A 19,026-nucleotide genomic window follows, 5' to 3' on the forward strand; every position below is an offset into this window, starting at 1 on the left:
TTCTGCATGGGTGGGACTCTACCAGAGAGTCTGAAGCAGTCATTGCATCGCCAATGTGGTATTTCATTAAATCTAATTCAATTCAGTTCCATTCAATTCAATTCAGTTTCTTTTCATTTCATTTTATCCTAATTTTAACCTTTGTGATAAAACTTGTCATAAAGTGATAATATTAAGTCAGGATGCAGTATAGGGACACACAAAATATACCTTCTGGAAGTAGATAGTGAAAACAAAATCCTAGGATTCCTCTTTATTGAATAAGGGTACTGTGTGTGTATGTGTGTGTGTGTGTGTGTGTGTGTGTGTGTGAATCACATGTTCTTTATCCATTTGTCTGTTGATGGACACCTAGATGTTTCCATACCGTGTCTATTGCAAATAATCATGCAATGAACACGGGGAATACCTATTTCTCAACACAGTGATTTTACTTCCTTCAGGTATATATGCCCAGAAATGAAATTACTGGGCAACACGGTAATTGTATTTTCAACTCCATGCTGGAAACTCCACCCTGTTTGCCGCAGTAGCTGTCCTAATCCTCAAACCACAACAGTGCTCAGGGTTCACTTTTCTCTGCATCCTCACTGGCATGTTATCTCTTGCTATGACACTCTCTGATCTAATATAAACTGTGCCATATGACATCATCTAAAAGAGGGGGTAGTGACATGATGTTTACAATCCCTGGAGTAAGGGAAGAAAATCTCGGGGGCTTCACAGTTAGAGTTTCCTTTGGTCACACGCCAGGTTCTCTAAGAGATTTAATTCTATTCAGCAGAAGACAGTGATACTGATTTAGAAACATATGATGAGGAACAGCTCCAGCAAGCATTGAACTCCCCAACAGAAAGTGGATCAGGTAAGGGAGGTGGGGACTGTCTGGGATGTAGGTGTCAGGAGGATGGTGTTTCCTGAGGGTTTTCCTCTTAATTCTGCCTAGAATGGGGCTTATGTTAATATCTAGAAAATAATTATTCACATAAACCATTGATTTCTCCAAGCTAATAATATAGGAAATTCTCGTCAACTCTTGACATCAATAAAAACTGAACATCAATGTATTAAAGAAAGGAATTTGGCTTTAGAAGAGATTGTCATTATGTTAGGCACAACAGCACTTAGGTGGACCTATTTAACTTATTGCTGCAGATCTTGAATCACTCATTGTGTAGGTAAGCTGACGCTCAGATTAAGTATAAATAGATCCTATGCAGGAGAATTTTCCAGATATTCTAAAGTTAGTCTTTCTTTAGTACACTTAGTCTGGTAGTTTTATTTGTAGAGTAGAACCATACCTATTAAATTTATAAACTTTTTTTTAAAGAAAAGAAAGGAGTATTCATTAGATAATGGTCTGAAAGAAATAGCTATTGATTAAACATGGAACTTTTTGTAATTTTTTCTTTCCTTTTATAGAATACCATCTCATGCATTTTTCATTTTTCAAGTGTTAAAATTTCCGTGGAAGCCCAAAATGACCTTTTGTTAAATGTTGCTGTTTATTAAGATACATGCAAAAGTTAGAATCACACCAAGTGTACAAACTCCCTCTTCCTTTTGTGCACTCAGTATGATGCTGGTGGGAGATTGTGACTTTGGCAAAGACAGTTCACAGTGAACAACATAGGTGTGAGTGTGTCTTGCATATGATGGGGTCTTGGGCTCATCAGCCAAGGAAGACACTCCAAAGGGACACACGAGCAGATACCTCATAGTTGCAATCAGATTATGTACTCGATAAAATTATTTTCTTTCACAAACTGATAAGATGGCAAGTAGCTTCATGAGAGTTTTAATGAAGCTAAAGTGTGTCCAACTGTCTTTGCATAAATTGGCTACTAATAGACCCATGTCTACTACCTGGTCTTTGGGGCTGACTTGACTGTGGATTTGTCAAGTCTGTGCCTCCATCCACTTGTTTTGGTCACTATCTTCTAACATTCAGGAAGCACAGCACGGTCAGGAACAGGCAGACTCAATGGACACAGACACAGATTTCTGGAGTGACTCTGGCTGGTCGACTGACTTCCAAAAGTCTAAGGCTGCCTGTGACTGGCTAGCTTTAAATTAGTGGTGTAAGTAGTCATTGGCCAATGGGGTTGAGTTAAACTGGTTCTGGTAACCTAAAATTTTCAAAGCAGCATTTCCCCCCACCCCCCAAAAGGACAAGATCTTTTTTATTCTTTGGGTTGCAAGTAAAACATGGTAGAGAAAGCAGAATGAGGTGCAAAAGATGAGGAAGCGTGGTTCTGTTAGATCTCAGATGTGATTATTGGAGCAGAGATACTTTTTCTCCAGAAGGCAGCTCGTCTTAGCTCAGAAGATCAGGTGAAGCATGAGAGCACCAGGAGCGTTTTCCCAGGCTGGTTTCAGGATCTCTGGACCGTGGCTTTTTTGTTTCTCTTTAGTCTCTGGTGAACTAGAAGTTCTGCAAATGAATAAAGAGGCTTCAGAAGCTAGCCTACTCTCCTATGATGGTCACAGTAATAATGTGCTGCACCTCCCCCTGCAGTGACCCTCAGGGCTAATGGCTGTTGCCATGGTCCCTGAGGTCCGGTGTGGGCAAGGAACCATGCGCACAGGGGGAGAACAGCAAACTCCCTAAGAGGCGGAGAAGCCGAATGCCTGCCAAGAGATAACGACCACCAGAAGCTGCCACAAAGATGATTAAAAGAAATGCTGACCACCTGGAACCTTATCTCGCTTTCTCAAGGCCCATAAACTTTATTCTGCTACAACTGTCTCTCTAAAATCTTTCCTTTTTCTGGTCATTGATTGCTAATTAAAAAACATACCTAATTTAATAATTAGGTTAATGCAAATGAAACATTACTAAACACTGTGTTATAATAGAATTGTAGTTTAATAATCTTTCTATTATGTGCTTAACTTTAGTACCTTTGATATTAACTACATTATAATATAAATTTACCTATGACAATTAATTATGAGTAAACATAAGTAAGTAATAGTAGTAGTAGTTAGTACAAAAATATGGAAAGAGTTAATAACCTGTCCAATTAGGAATAAGACTAGGTCCAGGTGTAACTTCGGACATAAATCACTGCCCTGTCAATTAAGCTAAGCCTATGAGCAAACTGATCTCTTTGATGTTCACTGTTCCTATGCCTTTAGAAAAAACATATATATACTGACCACTAACAAAAATAAAGTTACACTCAGATTTACACTCTCTCTTGAAGTGTGTCTGTTTGTCATTTCTTTAACCGAATCCCTGACCACCCTGCGCAGTCTCTCAACCCTGAGACGGCCTCATTGTCTACTGCTGTGCTGGTCCGCGGCAATAATGACTTAAAAATAATTAAAAAACAGAATTCTGATAAGACCAAAGAGAATACTTTGTATACTTGTGTACAAAGTATACCTCTCAGACCCCAGGCTGAGTGGTGACTGGCCTCTATGAGTTCTTCGCTATCACTTGCTGTTTTCTAGGTACTGTAGACCTTGTATACTTTGTATCCAAGTTTAGAAAGAGTCCACTATTGCTCCCAATGAAAGACTTCAAAGGAAGAATAGATAAATGGGGATCAAGCAGGGTACAGAGGAGAGGGTCACTGGGACAAATGAAACTCTTCATAAATCATGCTTTTAACCCAAAAACAGAGTTACCAGCCCTTGAAAAAGAGACGTGTCCGTGTGTAATGTGCTCCCCCAAATGTGTGCCAGCAAGTTGGAAAGCAGGGCCTGAACATAGCCACGCGTGTGACATGATGGGTAAGGCTGCCTGAAGACCGTGGTTTGGGGGTGACCCTGAGCAACCACAAACCCCAGGCTGAGTGGTGACTGGCCTCTATGAGTTCTTTGCTATCACTTGCTGTTTTCTAGGCACTGTAGGCCTTGGAACCAACTCTACTTTGGCAAGAGTCAAGAGGAAGAGAAGTAAGAATGACTAAGATTTTACTTGCTTTGGGGGTAAAAAGAAGTTTTTTAATGTCACTTTCATTATAGATATCCATAGCTTAATCTCCGGAACATGCAATCCATTATTTTACATGGTGAAAAGTATTTTACAATATAATCAAGGAGGTTTCTTGCAAGAGCAGATTACCTTGGATTATCTGGGTGCTCCCAATATAATCATAGAGGCCTCAAAAAGTGGAGAATCATTCCTGATGGGGGAGAGAAGTGGCTGAAGAAGGTAGTCACAGAGAGAGACAATGTTGCTGACTTTGAAGATGGAGGGAAAGAACAAAGTTTGTAGGTCACCCCTAGAAACCAGAAAATTCAAGGAAATAAATGCACCTGCATAGCTTCCAGGAAGGAACAAAGACCAGCTGAAATCTTGATTTGAGCCCAAAGAAATCTTGTCAGAGTTCTAACCCACATAGTTATAAGATGAAAACCCACTAAATCTGGGTTACTTGTTATGGCAAAAAAAAAAAAAAGGAAGAGTAACGCAGATCTTGCTTATTGGAAGTGGGGTGCAGCTATCACACATACCTAAAAATGTGAATGTGGTTTCAGAATTGGGCAATGGGCAGAGGAAGATTGGCAAATGGGAAGAACTTCAAATAAAAGGATAGAAAATGTCTGGATAGCCTTGCACAATTTGTTAGCAAAAATATAGATGCCAAAGAGTTTCCTAGTGAGGGAAGGAAGCAAAGAACATGGTAAACCTATAATATCTTCAAGATATGTCCTGAAGATATGCAAAGGCAGAACTTTCTGAGTATATAACTAAGGAGATTGCTAAGTAAAGTGATAAAGATTAAAATGGAATAAAGGAAGTAATAAAATCAGCACAGAAATTAACAAAATGGAGATTAAAAAGCCAGAAACTGGTTCTTTTAAAAAGACTAACAAAATAGACAAATGTTTAGCCAGACTCACTAAGAAGACAGAAAACAAACACAAAAAATTATAACTAAAAAAGAAGTTACAACAGATACTACAGAAATAAAAAGGATAATTACAGAGTATGATGAATAATTACACAGCAACAAATTGGGCAATCTTGAAGAAATGGAAAAATTCTTAGGCATATGCAACTTTCCAAGACTGTGTTATCTATGTATTATATATACAACCACAACAGTTACCTTTCAGTCTAAGGCACCAGCAAAATATTTTCCAATGTTGCTTTTTCTAATTTTTAAGGGAAGCTCATCCCCTAGAATCTCTCAGGTACATGCAGAGGACAATGTAACTCAGAATCAGCCTCACTGGTAGTTAAGAATTTTGCCCCATTCTTGTGGATCACAGTCTGGAAAAAAAAAAAAAAAAAAAAACTTGAAAATTATTAACCATAGGCTTTGGAAATTACATTTATGGCTCTGAATGATTAACTTCTCTCTCTCTTTCTTTTTTTAAGAAAAAAAGAAAGGACATTCCTGGACAAGAATTAAGAGAATCCGGAGAAACACACAAAATGCTAAGCGCACCAAGAGAAATAGTCAGTTTATTAAGACACTGCTTATGGTTTTGGTTTTCTTGCCTCTTACAGTCTCCCATGACAGTTTCTGAGCTGTCCTGTCAGTTAGGATATAGGCATAGACACTGTAAAAAGAGGCCCCAACATACCTGCCTTCAAAAATGGTTTATTTCTCACAAATTTAATAGTCCATGCTGCATGGCCCAGGGTTAATAGGGAAGCACAGCCACCTTCATTCAGTATGTGGCTTCTTCTCTTTGTGAAGACATTTTTATTTGGAAAGATACAGCCTCTTTCAGTTTATTCATTCGAAGGCCTTCTGTAGATATGACATCTCCAGCCCCCTTCCACCCATCCCATTTGCAGAATGTTCTAGAACTCCCTGAGATCTTTCCTCTCTGGAGAAAACTAATGTGAAAGTGACATGCAGTAAAGCAGAGAACACAAGTAGAAGTCAGAGGCCATCTCCTCTCTCAGTTTGCCGGTCAGAGTCCTGTCAGGAGGGACAAGTTCAGTCTGATTTGTCTCCAGCTACCTAACTTCAGTGACACTTTGCCTCTTTTAATTAAAAAAATACAGTGTTAATGGTATGGATAGACCCTAGAAGTAACTAGAGACTTGTGCAGTCAACTTTCCTAAGTGCCCCTCTGTCTTTTTAGGGAAAAGCTCAAGGTGGGCAGGGGTGGGGTGGGGGGAGGTGTGCAATTGCAAAATGAGATGGAACAAGGAAATCTCTTTCAGGATCAAGAAATCACAGACATGAAAATGTGGATTTTCACTCTGAAATACTGCCTGTGACCTGTGGTGAGGTGACGGGGATGTTACATAAGAGGAAATTGCAACGAGGTGGGTGTCATGGTCTACTTTAATTTTCAACTCCTATCTGAAGGGATCCCATGGAGCAGTGGAATTATCCATGTGCATTAGACATCATTCAAGAAATTGGGGCTGCAGCTGACTTGAGAGGGGGAGGAAGGGATCCCTAAGATGGTGGACATACTCTACACAGTAGGTGCTCACTCCCACACAGATGTGTCCATGGGATTGCCCAACGAACCAGAGACATGTGAATGAGAAAAGGGAGGGACTTCAACCTCCACCTTTATAACCCCTATCCCTTCTGGTTCATCATGCTAAGGACAGGACACCAACGCCATAAGAAGAGCCCAGAATTTAGAACAGAAAACCCAATTCCCCGCCTCAACGATGCCAAGAGTGACAGATTCATTTGAGTAGAGAAGGGAACCTCCCTGAGGCTGAAATTTCTCATCCAAAAAGAGAATAATAAAACCCCGCTTCATGGTATAACTATGAGGAATTACTTTACATAAGTCAGATAAAGAATTGAACAGCTTTACTGAGATAAAACTCACATGTCATGCTCTTCAGCACTAAGAGTGTAAAGTTCAATGTTGAGTTTTGTTTGTATAGTCACAGGATTATACAGTCATCACCACCTTATGGATTTAGAATACTCCCTCCCAAAGGAAGCCCTAGGTTTATTAGCAGTCAAAAACCCTCCACCTTACCCCACCGCCCAGTGCTAATCAGTCACAGATCTAATTTCTGCCCTATAAATATTCCCTTCTAGATATTCATACAAAAGAAATCTCTAATATATGCCTTTTGTGATTGGTTCTTTTACTTAGCATGATGTTATCCAGGGTCATCCCTGTACTGCTGTATTTTGCCTCTTTTAATTCAAATAATACAGTGTTAATGGTATGGATATACCCCATCTTTTTTCTCCACTTCTCAGCTTGGGTTGCTTCCATTCTTTTAACTATTGTGAATAATGCTGTTGTGAACATCTACGTGAAAGCTTATGTATGAGCATCTATTTTCAATTCTTTGGGGTATATTGCCAGGGTGAAACAGAAAATGTCCTAATTCTCTGTTTAAGTTGTTAAGGAAACACCAAAATGTTTTCCACAGTGGCTGTACCAGCTTATAGTCCCATCAGCAACATATGAGGGCTCCAATTTCTCTACTTCCTTTCCAACTCTGGTTATTCTCTTTTTTTATTATGGTTCGCCTAGTGAATAGGAAATAGTTTATCACTGTGGTTTTGACTTGATTTTCTCTAACGATTAATGATGTTTACCACTAGACTCTTTTACACATAACTGAAAATTTCTACCAGATAACAGGATTCAGGGGTGGAGAAGTCTCTATTCAATAGAGCCATTCAATGAGTCATGTGGTGGATGTGGTTGGGGTGCCATTCTGAGCAGCACACGCCCCCCCCACCCCCCGCCCTCCACCTCCGAAACTGCCATCCCTGAGCAACCTGAGCTTCTGCTGCCACTTGTCACCACAGTTAACTGGAAACTCTGTCCTATTCTCAAGCCCCAGAATTCAATATCACATTGAAATCCTCCCACTCTTCAGAATCACTTCCTTTTTCTTTGTAGGTGATTTGGAAACCTTTTAGAAGGTAGATTTTGATGGTAATTATCAATTTTTGTTGTACAAACTTGAAAGAAATATGCACAGAAAGTAGGAAGTCTCCTGTGAGGGCACTTAGAGGCTGGGCTTGAGGATTCTGAAATTGGTCACCCCCCTCCCATTGTTGATCTTGAGCCCTAATGGGTGTATCCATGTCCATTGGGGTGGAGACCACCTTCTGCATTCTGAGAACAAAGAGAGCTCAAAACCAATGTATGCTCATCTTGCAGGAACCTCTGTACGGTGTATACAATGTGAGGATGGAAATTGGCTCACCCCCAGGGCATTTGAAGTCAAAGGAGGCCTTGAAAGATCAAAGAATTGGAAGAAGAGTTTGCGCTGTGGTGGGATACCCCTGCAAATGCTGATAGAGGTATGGCGGTGATGGGGCAGGAAATGTGACTTTCCTTGATATACTCCACGGTGTGGTCACCATTTGCTCCCTGAGTATTTGCTGAGTTATAGTTTAAGCCCTGATGCCTCTGAGTTTAGCCTTACACCTGGGGGAAAAGTGGCCCACATTCATAACCTCAGTACAGTGCAGCACATAAATGTAGTAAAAGGCGCTCTGTCAGAAGAAATGCAGGGGTGGAGGGAGGGAGAGTTCATTCTGACGATAAACACAGACAGCTTCGTGCACTGAAAGAGGCATCGACAGTGATGCACATGGGAAGAAGACAATCCATGGAAAGCATGACATGAAAATCAGAACCACAGTCAAAGTTAAGGCAGACAGACTGTGTGTGATCCACCTGTGGGGGTTTTTTGCAAGGGTGTAAGGTCAAGCTAATGAGTTTAAACTCATAGACACTCTCTTGGAGAGCCAGGGGGCCTTGATGCCATCAATGTCTTTCAACCCAAGAAACCCATATTCAGCCTACAGTGCTCAGCTCAAATGTCAACTCTCTCTCTGAATATTCCCTGGCTGACCTGGCCCTGGCCACCCCTCACCTGGGCTTCCAGAGTCCTCTATTAAGACTCTTCTTATGCCATTGATTATTTATCCTTCCATGCATTTTCTTTTTCTCTCTAGACCCCTCTGAGGGTTGTCTATCTTTGTGTGCCATGACTGAGCAGAGTGCCTGACATCCAGTAGGTTTAGGACTGATGGAATTGCCCTGGTGTAAGGACACAAGCTAGGGTGGCATTGGTGAAAATGGAAAGGAGGTGTGATGTGTCCAAGACATCGTGAAGAAAGTCCTCTTAATCTTAGGGGAAAAGCACAAGAGAAAGGAGACGCTACAGATACAAGCTTCAATTGATTGAATTCCAGAATTACAAGTGTATGAGAGAGAGAGATGGTTTCTCACTTTGAGTTTGAGTTGATAGTGGGACATTCAGGTAGAAATATTTGGGAAGAGTTTCAAAATGCCAGACTCACGAAACAAAAGCACAGGCTAACCATGTACTTGGATCTTTTTTTCTCTCAGGATGGATTTCTAGATAAACCTCCAAGAAACTATAACAGGAGAAGAAAGGTGATTATTATATAACTTTCTACAAGCTCTTCTCATTAACTGGTTTGACATGTTCAATGTGTTATTTCATGGTCCCCATGTAGGTAAGTAAGTTAAGCTTCATCCATCCATCCTACCTGTTTGTTTTTTTTTCCCATGTACCTTCAAAATAGCTACTATGAACAGTCATGTTGTATAGGCAAGGTCTTCTTTGAATGGTAAACCATTTGAGATGCAGATGATAAGGAGTCATCCAAATAGAACTCAGGGATGAGTTTTAGCTATTGATGCAAAAGTAGTAAGCGTGTCCAAGTTGGAAAAGCAAACGTGTTTGGGTATGGTATACAGGAAAACATTTCCTAAAAAATGATAGGGTCATCTTCAACTTACAGGTTTTTTTTTTTCCTTTCATACTATTTTCTACATTGATTTAAATCAGAGGGAGCAAAATTTTGCTCACCTTCACTAGATGGCTAGGCTGGGGGACTGAAGCCATATACCACTCCATGTGGGTGGCAAACAAAAGCCAACTTCTTTTTGGAGCCTTTACATTTCCTTATACCTTCTAACAAAATGTACACACAGGCATGAAAAATTATTTTCAAGGCGCATTTATCTCCCCTTCACGAGGATGGTGCTGTTGAGAAAACTTCTGGGCGATTGACATATTGCACAGGAGGGGCTACCCTAGAATATAGTTCTGTTCACTTTGATGCCACCCCTTTGGCACCACCAGGGAGGCTGTGCAGACCTCCCTTATCATTGTGAAGGTGATTTCTCCTTTTATGGAAGAGTTATGGAGAGGGCAGTCAAGCTTGTAAGGGGCAGAGTAGATTCAGGACAAGCTGATGGTTCTCCAAGACTGGTTTGGATGTACAAGATAAATAACCAGTTATTTTACCAAGAAAATGGGTACATTTGAGAAAAGCAGGTGAACTGAAATTTGGAAAATGCACATAATTGCAATAGTGAACTATAAGCAAATCCAGATACTCAAAGGTGGGAACCCTGCTGTTATTGGGGAAAGCAGGGGAATGGGGTGGGGGTGGTAGCTACTTGGTGACGAGTGACAGCACTTCTTATTGGTGGAGGTATTGCTGTTCAGGATGACTCTCCCTTTGGGATACTAAAGTGACTTCTTCCTGTTGGGAAGTGTAAGGGTTTGCTTCTTCCCTTTGGGGCATGCAAGAATGAAACGTGCATGACAATGTCAAGTAGTGATATGTGAGTTCCCTTTACAGGCCTTCCCAACTTCAGTTTTAGTGGATGTTCCTTTATTAATTTTCACGCTAGACATGGATGAGCATTTGAGGAAGAATGGTGGGGAAGAAATGCAATTCTTAAATACCACAGATAGAAATAGGTGTTGAGACATTCACAGAGCTCTCAGCTCAGTCACACTTAGTTGGCCAATAGGACTTCACCTTCCAACAGCAATTTGAGGTCCAGGCCTTTAAATGACCTGATGTTGTGGATGGTTTGAGCTATCAGTTCTGGGACGTTTCATCCCCAGCATTACCCAAAGGGAAACGCTTGTTTGCCCTTGTTAGTGAGTTTGTTAACAACCAGCTTCGGGGCCATTCTCCAGGCATCAATACCCCCTCAGTCTAGATCACCCACGTGAACTGGCAGCTTCCTATGTACAATATCTACCCTGAGTCATGAGCACAACATTGTTTGCAACAAGCTGCTATTGCCTCTGCCTTCTCCTGAGTCGGCCGAGAGACATCTTAAGTCTCCCATGAGGAGAACAGCCTCCCAAAGAGGTCCCAGGATTTATTACTACCCCAGGGGCCCTCTGTGCCTCCCAGAGCATCTCGAGTTTTGACAGAGCCCAATGGTCTCCAGAAACTTCATTGCACTCTGGTAACCACAACAGTTTCCTGTCTCCTGACAAGGGCCATGCACATGTCCCAGTGACAGCTGCCATGTTCTAAAATGATCAGTACACTCCTCTGGAACAACCGTTTATTGTTTGATTGTTTGGTAATATTTGCTTAGAGATAGCAAACAATCACTTTTCCTAAGCAAAACAATACTTGTTTATTCAGTCACTAAATAATAATCAAGCACAATCTTTGTGTTTTGTGCTTATTTAAAGAGGCAAGAAATGTGGCCTGTTCTCAATGGGCTGATTTAGGCCTGGGTCCCTCAGGGACTAATCCTCAATGGACATTGAAGAAGATTGAAATAATATCCTTGACCTTAAGGATTGTTTCAACTTCACTGTCTAACGTAGAAGAATAACTCATGGGGGTGATGGGAACGGGCCTCTAGGCCTTGTAGAGAGGTGGGCAGTGATATGGCCACTGCTAAGGTCATTCTCCCATGGGTCACACATGTCTATCACCTCTCTGTCCTGACTGTACATGTAAGCTCAGGTGCCTAGATCCCAGGAGGGAAGGAGGCCAGGTGGTCCTACTGGATAAGCAAAAGCAACATAAACCTAGTAGGTGGCAGTCAGTGACCTCTGAATAGTCAGCCAGCTGACATCTTGGGATTTGGATGGAGGGGAGATGAGGGTGGCCTCCTGGAAGAATTATAGCACTGGGAACCTGGGATGCAGTTTAATCTTTGGGGCTTTTTGCACTGGGGCTGCTGGTGATGCGTCCTGAGCCGACACACTCGTGGCACCTCCTCCCATGGGACAAGGCACTCTGGTGTAGAGAAAATGCCTGAATGCCCCTCGGAGGACATTTTCTCTAATTCCATCATTGAAAACAGGGCCAGACTCCTACATGACCATGCAAAGGTCTGTCTTGGGTCTGAAAGCCAGAGAAGGAAGTTCACGGGGCCATGAGGTGGCGCCTGGCACTTGGAAGACTTCTAGCCCAAATATAGGCCATACAAACAACTGAAACCCTGAGTAGACTGAGTAGACTGTGACTAGAATCCTTTAACAGGCAGCAGTTTAATAAGTGGTTAATTCAAGCTCCCATTCAATATTGTCACTTAATCTTTCTCTCTTTTCAGGGGAAAACACAGAATTCTTTCGGTTATCCCTCAGTTGATCCTTATGTAAGTTGTTTTTTTTTTTTAAAGATTTATTTATTCATTCATTTATTTATTTATTTATACGAGCACTGGGTACAGTCAGAAGCGCGGGAGGGTGAGAGAATTCACCAGAGCCAGAGCGGGGAGCAGAGCAGGCAGAAGGACCGAAGTACACTGCTGAGGGGAGCAGCGGGCGGCAGGAGAGGTCTGCGCGCCATGTGGGACCCTCCTCCGGTGGCCGGGGAGCAGCTGGGGATCGAACTGGCGCTGCAGAGGCTGCGGGCAGCTTTGCAATCCAGCACTCAACCGCTGCGCCACCGGGGAGGCCTGATCCTTATATAAGTTTTAACCCCCACCTGGAACCCCAGACAACCCAGGCCTTTCCCCTTGGTGCATCGTCTATGTCTGATATGTTCCCCTGAGGCTCACACTCAGTAGATTAGCAGAGATGAGCAGAGAGCCACAGACACATAACCCTCGCCAGGTAGATGGTACTGGGGTGTGTCTCAGGGCAAAAGCTCCTTTCCATTTGTCCAGTGGCGACTCCCATTTTCTCATTTCCCCTGGAAAACGGGTGTGCGAGGCCGAGTTCTAGACCACTGTGGCCTCTAAAATTGAGGTTGATGTGATCATGGCCACAGCTGGTCTGCAGATGAGCGGTGAGAAGCAAGGTTGAAGGGTGGCTGCATTTTAAAGAAGGTGGTAGAAGGAAAGCCCAGGCATTCACTCCAGGTGCAGGCAGAGCTAAGGATGTTTTAAACATCAGCCAGATGGTTGGGACCTCACTGGTGGTGCAAGGGCTTAAGTCTCAGCACTATCGAGATATTGCCAGCCACTGCAACACGAGTTCAATCCCAGGCCAGGGAGCTGACCCACAAGGCGCAGCAGACCTCTCCTGTCTTGCCTGCTGCTCCCCTCAGCAGCATATTTCAGTAGATCTGCCTGTTCTGCTCCCCACTTTGTCACTGGTGAATCCTCTCACCAACCCCTACACCTCTGGCCTGCACCCCAGTTCTTGCATGCATGAATAAATAGAAAACAAATCTTAAAAAAATACATATATGAGTCAGAAGGAATAGGCCAGATTGAGCTGCTGTGTTCAAGGGTGGGTCCTGTCGTGAGTCCTGCAGAGAGACATGCGCCAGGCCAGTGGGTCCCTTATAGAACCCTGTACCCAATCCCCAGGGCCTTCAGGGGGCTGAAACCATCACTAATGGCAATCACAGGGCATTTTCACTCAGTTTAAATATGGCTTCCTGCTTTAAATCTGCCAAAATTATGGGCGACTTCACTCTCAGAGCTAAATCATAATGGCTTTCTTTCACTGCAACAAGATTGACATTAAAGCAACCAAAGTAACCAAAGTTTAAGAATCTTGAATCCTATCTTTTTAACAGATTTCTCTCCACAACTCCAGGGGGCAGCACTCACATGGGACATCATGCAGTCATAATGACACCTGACATCCAAGAGAAAAGGGACAAATAGTTTTATACACACTTTACGTCCCAAACAATCCTCCCAAAACGTTTCGATTGTATCCACAGTGATGTTGACCCTCAGCCAACTGAGGAAGCTTCAATCTTCTGGACAGCTCTGGAGTCCAGTGTTTGTGAGGCTTGTTTGGGTGCATGAAGACACGAAGGATCAGGTCCAACTGCCCACGGGAGGGTGGCAACTGTTCCAACAAGAGCACCCTCATCTGTGTAAATCATCCCCCCTGGGACGGATACCACAAGTCAACTCAACATTGACTCAGAACATACCTTGACACTCAGATTCTGCCAAGATTAGATCTCAGCTTACTCTGCACATTGGGATCCCCTGAAGACCTCTGAAAGGCTGCATTGCCTGCCACCCACCCAAGGGGAAATTCTCATTTAATTCTCCTGAGCTGATTTAGGCATTAAGATTGTGGGGAAAGTCCCAGATGACTCTGATACTCAAAGTAACTTATTGTATGGCTTCAGAACAATACCCAAGCCCATCCGCCCCACACCAACTTGGTCAGAATCACTGCCCCTGGGACCAGGAACTCTTAATTTACACTCTTCTCTGGATCATTCTATGTGCAGCTGGGCTGAGAAACTAAGAGCTGGAGACATAAATGTTAAAAAGATATGGATTCAAGATTCTTAAACTTTGGTTACTTTGGTTGTCCTTATTCTCCTGGGGACGAGGGTCACTCTTTCTGGAGAATGATGGTGAGCTATGGGAGCCTGCCCTGAGAGGAAAAATGAGCTATGCTTGCGTGCCAGAGCAGCCTCAGAGGTTGTGCTTGCAGATCCCCTAACTTTCAGTGGGAGCACCTGGCAAGACATCCCTTTGGGCTAACGTTTCCAATATGCGGCCATTTGCACACAAAAGAAATCCCCAGAACCCAATTCATCCAACACAAATATTTTCACCCAGAAACCCAGAACATGATGCAAAGTAACTGTTGATTTGTGTGACTTATTACTTTGCACACATACAAATATATCCCTTCTTATTTAATTTTCAATATATCCCCCTTCTGTGAGTCAGTTTAGTCATGCTGCTCTGGGCACATAAATTTAATACTTTATTGCAGGACCTGGTTTGATCTGCAAGGTTAATACAATGGTTCAGATTCCGATGAAATTGTCTTGTTTTGTCGCCAGTCTTTCTGGGATAGAATCTCTGGTTTCATGGGGCAGCTTTTCCGTCTGAATCTGTCAGGCCCGACACACGGAGCCTCCCTCCTGAATTCACCGCAGACCAGGATGTCCTCTCCTGAAATCCCTGCTCCCTGCCATCCTTCCCTGGCTCTGGGGGCTGAGAGTCCATGCAGGCCCACCCAGGCGGGCACCACCCCTCGAGCTGCCAGCTGTGAGCTCACTGGGCCTCCGGGCACTGTTTTACCTTCCAGCCAGAAAACTCTAACACGTGCGAGGTGTGCGGGGCCAGAGGGCTGCTGCTGTGCTGCGACACTTGTCCCAGGTCCTTTCACAAAGACTGTCACATCCCCCTTGAGGACACGGAGAGGTTTGTGAGACACGGTGCCCACCCCGTGAGGGCCGGTCCCCCCTGCAGAGTTGGCATGGGCATGGGAGAGAGCGGGAGCTCCGAGGCCCGAGGGTGGTCCCCGGAGAACCATGTCAGCTGCTGTGCCGGGAGGGCGGTTCTTTCCTCTCCTCTGCTGCTGGAATCGCTGGTCTCCAGACGGCCGCTGTCCCAACCTAGAAGCTTCCAGCATGGACTCCCGTTCACAGAAATGGAGACGACAGTTGTTTGCGTCCGGTGCTGCGCTAGACGGGGCAGGGAACCTGGCCTGCTCTCCCCGCTCCGATGGCGCCTGGGCCCCTCCGGGACACAGCCCGTTTCTGACATGCAGGCCTGGGGGACAGAGATCCTGGGCTCCCTGCAGCTCAGATGGGGAAGCAAAGGCGTCCCTCCACGTTCTGCCCACCCCCGCCACCCTGGCTGGGAGGAGGCCACTGTCTCAGGCCCCACAACGGAGCTTGGAGACGGGAGGTGTCCCCTCCAGCCATGCTCACGGAGGACAGCTACGGCCACAGGAGCAGGGGCTCTTTCCACAGCTGCTCCCCTGCCCACCTGTGCCCACCCACAGGGACCCGTGGAGCTGCACCTTCTGCGAGGTGAATGAGTCCTCGGGAAGCCAGCCGCGTCGGGGGGAGGCCGAGGTCCTGGCAAGGCCGATGCAGCCCGAGGAGCAGTTGGTGAGAGCATTGGGAACCCCCAACCTCCCTTTGCCCCTCACCCAGGAGCAGGCACAGGGGCCAAGGACGAGGGGGAGGGCACCCAAGGGAGCCTACTCTTGGAGCCAGGCCTCCAGGAGGCTGAACACACCGAGACTTGTTTGCTTGAAAACAGCTCAGCCATTCCAAGTCTGCTTCCTAGACCAATACATGTTTGGGGAAACTTCTGGAAGACTGGTGGGCATGCCTCTGCCCGGACATGCATAAGGGCTCATTCTCTCCAAGTTGCTCTCCATTCACAGTCCCCTTCTCCTGCAGAAATGTGCCTTGCTCCTCATGAAGGTCTATGGCCATTCCGAAAGCTCCTTTTTTAAGAGGATTCCACATTATTATTATGTAAGTAACAAGAAGCCATGACAACAGGCGGCAGAGGTCACCTGACCCTGACCTGGGCCCTGGGGACTCTGATCCCCGTCCAAGGGCTAAGAGCAGGAGCTGCTGTTACCTTGACCTTGTTGCATTTCTGCTGGGTTTTGTGAGAATTTGCAGAAGCAGAGTGTGTTCGTAACTGTCGCATTGATCTATTTTTCTCACCAGATTAAGGAAGTTTCTCAAAAACTGAAGGAACCCATGTGGTTGGACAAAATCAAGAAGAAGCTAAATAAGCAGGGATACTCCCGAGTGCAGGAGTTTGTGCGGGACATGCGCCTCATTTTCCAAAACCACAAAGTATCTTACAAGGTCTGTACTGCCACTGCTTCCAGCACTTTCTCTTCCCACCCCTTGTTACTGGGCATGGTGAGGGGCACCCCAGAACCCCCAAAATTCCCTTCCCTAAATAAGTTCTTCCATCTACCACATCAAGACAAAACATAAGTTTGTCTTTTCTAGTGCATAAGACCTTTAATGGAAGGGAGATTTACTACAATTAGTGTGCAACAAGGACAAGAAAGAGAATAACATGTTTAAATCAAGTACCCAAAGGTACCCATCCCCGCATGGGTAAATGCCCACACAGGGTAGGCCCAGAGCAGGCCCACTGAACCCAAAAACCTGAAGCATCTGCTGGTGGGGACCCATCGGAAGAGGGAAGAAATGGCCAGAAGGCTCTGGAAGGAAAAGAGCAAAATCAAAATCAAGATAAAAGCTGCCACTGTTCACTTCCCTACCGGTGTCTCACCCCCGTCTGTGGCAAGTCTCTCCTTCCCTGTCCCCCAAGGCCCGGGTCTAAGTCCCAGGCTGAGCAGCAAGCCCAGTGTTGTGCATGTCTCTGTGCTCCGCCTGCCTGCTGGGGGCTCCTGGCTTCCATCTGCTCCCTTTTTCCTTCTCCAGTCCCCTCTCCGGCTTCCCCTCGCCCTGCTCTGTCCCTCCCTCCTCAGGTGGGGCAGGGAACCTGGAACCTCCCTTTTCCCCAGAGACCACCCTGTTACACCCTGACAGCTCATTGCCCTCCACAAAGGCACCCACGGGACAGTCGAGATCCACCTGCTCCACCTCCTAAGGAGAGAATTGTCTCCTGAAGTAACCTGGTGCTTCTTCCCTCCACCAGCTCCCCTCAACCAGACTGCTGGGAATCCCCCACTTCCAGATCCCTGCTGTGAATAGGCCACTAATTAACAGGGACCCCCAGAGGGGACAGAAATGACCCATGAAGCTCCACTCTTGTCTTTGAACTGTTTAAAAATGTGGGTTACTTTTCTAGCACTCACTAAGGGGAATAACCCAAACCAAATAAAGGGGTCCCCGAGTGTGGGGGTCACTTGTGGTTTCTGTCTAGTTGAGAAGAAACAAGCATGCTCTGAGGAAACGGAAGCTCCCTGAGCTGCCTGAGTTTTAGTGTGACCTGATAGAACTGGTTTAAGACAAAGGTCCTGCTCCTTCTCCCAGGGAGGCAAACAATGAGGACCACTTTTTTTTTTTTTTTCAGAGCGTTAACTTTGGCCTAAGGGGACTTAAACTGGAGGCAGAATTTGAGAAGAATTTCAAGGAAGTGTTTGCTATTCAAGAAACAACTGAGGACAGCCCCCCAGGGGAGTGACCGCCCTGGATGCCCTCAGAAATCTCTGGACAGATCTCAGAATGGTCCTTCAAAATCAACAAAAAACTACGAACCAGAGACACTTTTAAGGGGGTGGGGGTGGGAGGGGAGAGATTGGGGTCAGAATGGGGGGGCTGCAATTGTATGGGGAATATAAAAATAAAATTTATTATTAAAATAAAAAAAAAAATGGTCCTTCCCAGGCAGCGGTGAGGGGCGCGCTGCTGACTCCTGCAGAGATCTGCCTTTGGGCCCGGGAAGCCCAGTCTCCTGGAGGTTCTACCTCCTTGGCTTGGGGCCAGCTCTTACCCCCAGGGTCAACCTAAAACGGAATAATTCATGCCTTTCCCCAGGCAGCTTTCTTGCCCTGCTGTTTTGTTTATGAAACTCTGAGCCGTTTATGAAACTCTGAGCCGAGTGTCTCTGGGCAGGGAAGGGCTCAGTGCTGGAGTCCCGGCTGGTGCATCTTCCATGGGGGCTGCTTTCTGTTTGGTGCTGCACAGCAGCGACTCTCTTCCTGGTGTGACAGGGGCTGGGAGACTGAGGAGACTTGGGGTCTCGAGCAGGGTCCTGGGGAGGGTGGGCAGGGCTGGCTAGGTGCTTCGGAATGAGCACAGGAGTTCTCTTTCTTTTCTTTTTTAAAAATTTTTTATTTATGCATACAAGAGCTGGGGTACAGGCCAGAGGTGCAGGGGGTGAGAGGATTCACCAGAGACAGAGTGGGGAGCAGAACAGGCGGATCTATTGAAATAGGCTGCTGAGGGGAGCGGAGGGGGAGGCAGGAGAGAGGTCTGCTGCGCCATGTGGGTCAGCTCCCTGGCCGGGGATCGAACTCGTGCTGCGGTGGCTGTGGATAGTTCCGTAGCGCTGCGACTTAACACCTTGCGCCAAGAGAGGCCCGGGAGTTCTGTTTCTGACCTGCAGGAGAGGACCCTGCACAGTGAGCTGCTGACTTCTGGGAAATTCTCAGAACAACTGCCCGAGTTTACCAGAAAACCAACAAAAGTGAGC

At 45.3% G+C, this 19,026-nt stretch overlaps 1 protein-coding gene across 7 annotated transcripts in view; it reads left to right on the forward strand.

The window, feature by feature from the left end:
- The window catches only part of LOC119256283 (nuclear body protein SP140-like protein), a 37,702-nt gene extending 19,597 nt beyond the window's left edge, over window positions 1-18,105 (forward strand). For 5 of the 7 annotated variants that reach the window (XM_037524187.2, XM_037524188.2, XM_054700141.1 and 2 more), the window contains 13 exons: window positions 782-865; window positions 3,631-3,741; window positions 3,853-3,906; window positions 5,339-5,419; window positions 6,140-6,244; window positions 8,077-8,219; window positions 9,277-9,324; window positions 12,277-12,321; window positions 15,188-15,303; window positions 15,890-15,998; window positions 16,296-16,373; window positions 16,575-16,718; window positions 17,905-18,105. In XM_037524187.2, coding sequence (XP_037380084.1) covers window positions 782-865; window positions 3,631-3,741; window positions 3,853-3,906; window positions 5,339-5,419; window positions 6,140-6,244; window positions 8,077-8,219; window positions 9,277-9,324; window positions 12,277-12,321; window positions 15,188-15,303; window positions 15,890-15,998; window positions 16,296-16,373; window positions 16,575-16,718; window positions 17,905-18,015 — 1,229 coding nt within the window. In that variant the 3' untranslated portion in view covers window positions 18,016-18,105. The remainder of the gene's footprint in view (window positions 1-781; window positions 866-3,630; window positions 3,742-3,852; window positions 3,907-5,338; window positions 5,420-6,139; window positions 6,245-8,076; window positions 8,220-9,276; window positions 9,325-12,276; window positions 12,322-15,187; window positions 15,304-15,889; window positions 15,999-16,295; window positions 16,374-16,574; window positions 16,719-17,904) is intronic. The other 2 variants (XM_054700140.1, XM_054700144.1) reach the window with 2 other exon arrangements.
- The last annotated feature ends 921 nt before the right edge of the window (window positions 18,106-19,026 follow it).

Source organism: Talpa occidentalis, unplaced genomic scaffold (assembly GCF_014898055.3).
Source record: "Talpa occidentalis isolate TD23 unplaced genomic scaffold, MPIMG_talOcc4v2.1 talOcc4.3, whole genome shotgun sequence".
NCBI lineage: Eukaryota > Metazoa > Chordata > Mammalia > Eulipotyphla > Talpidae > Talpa > Talpa occidentalis.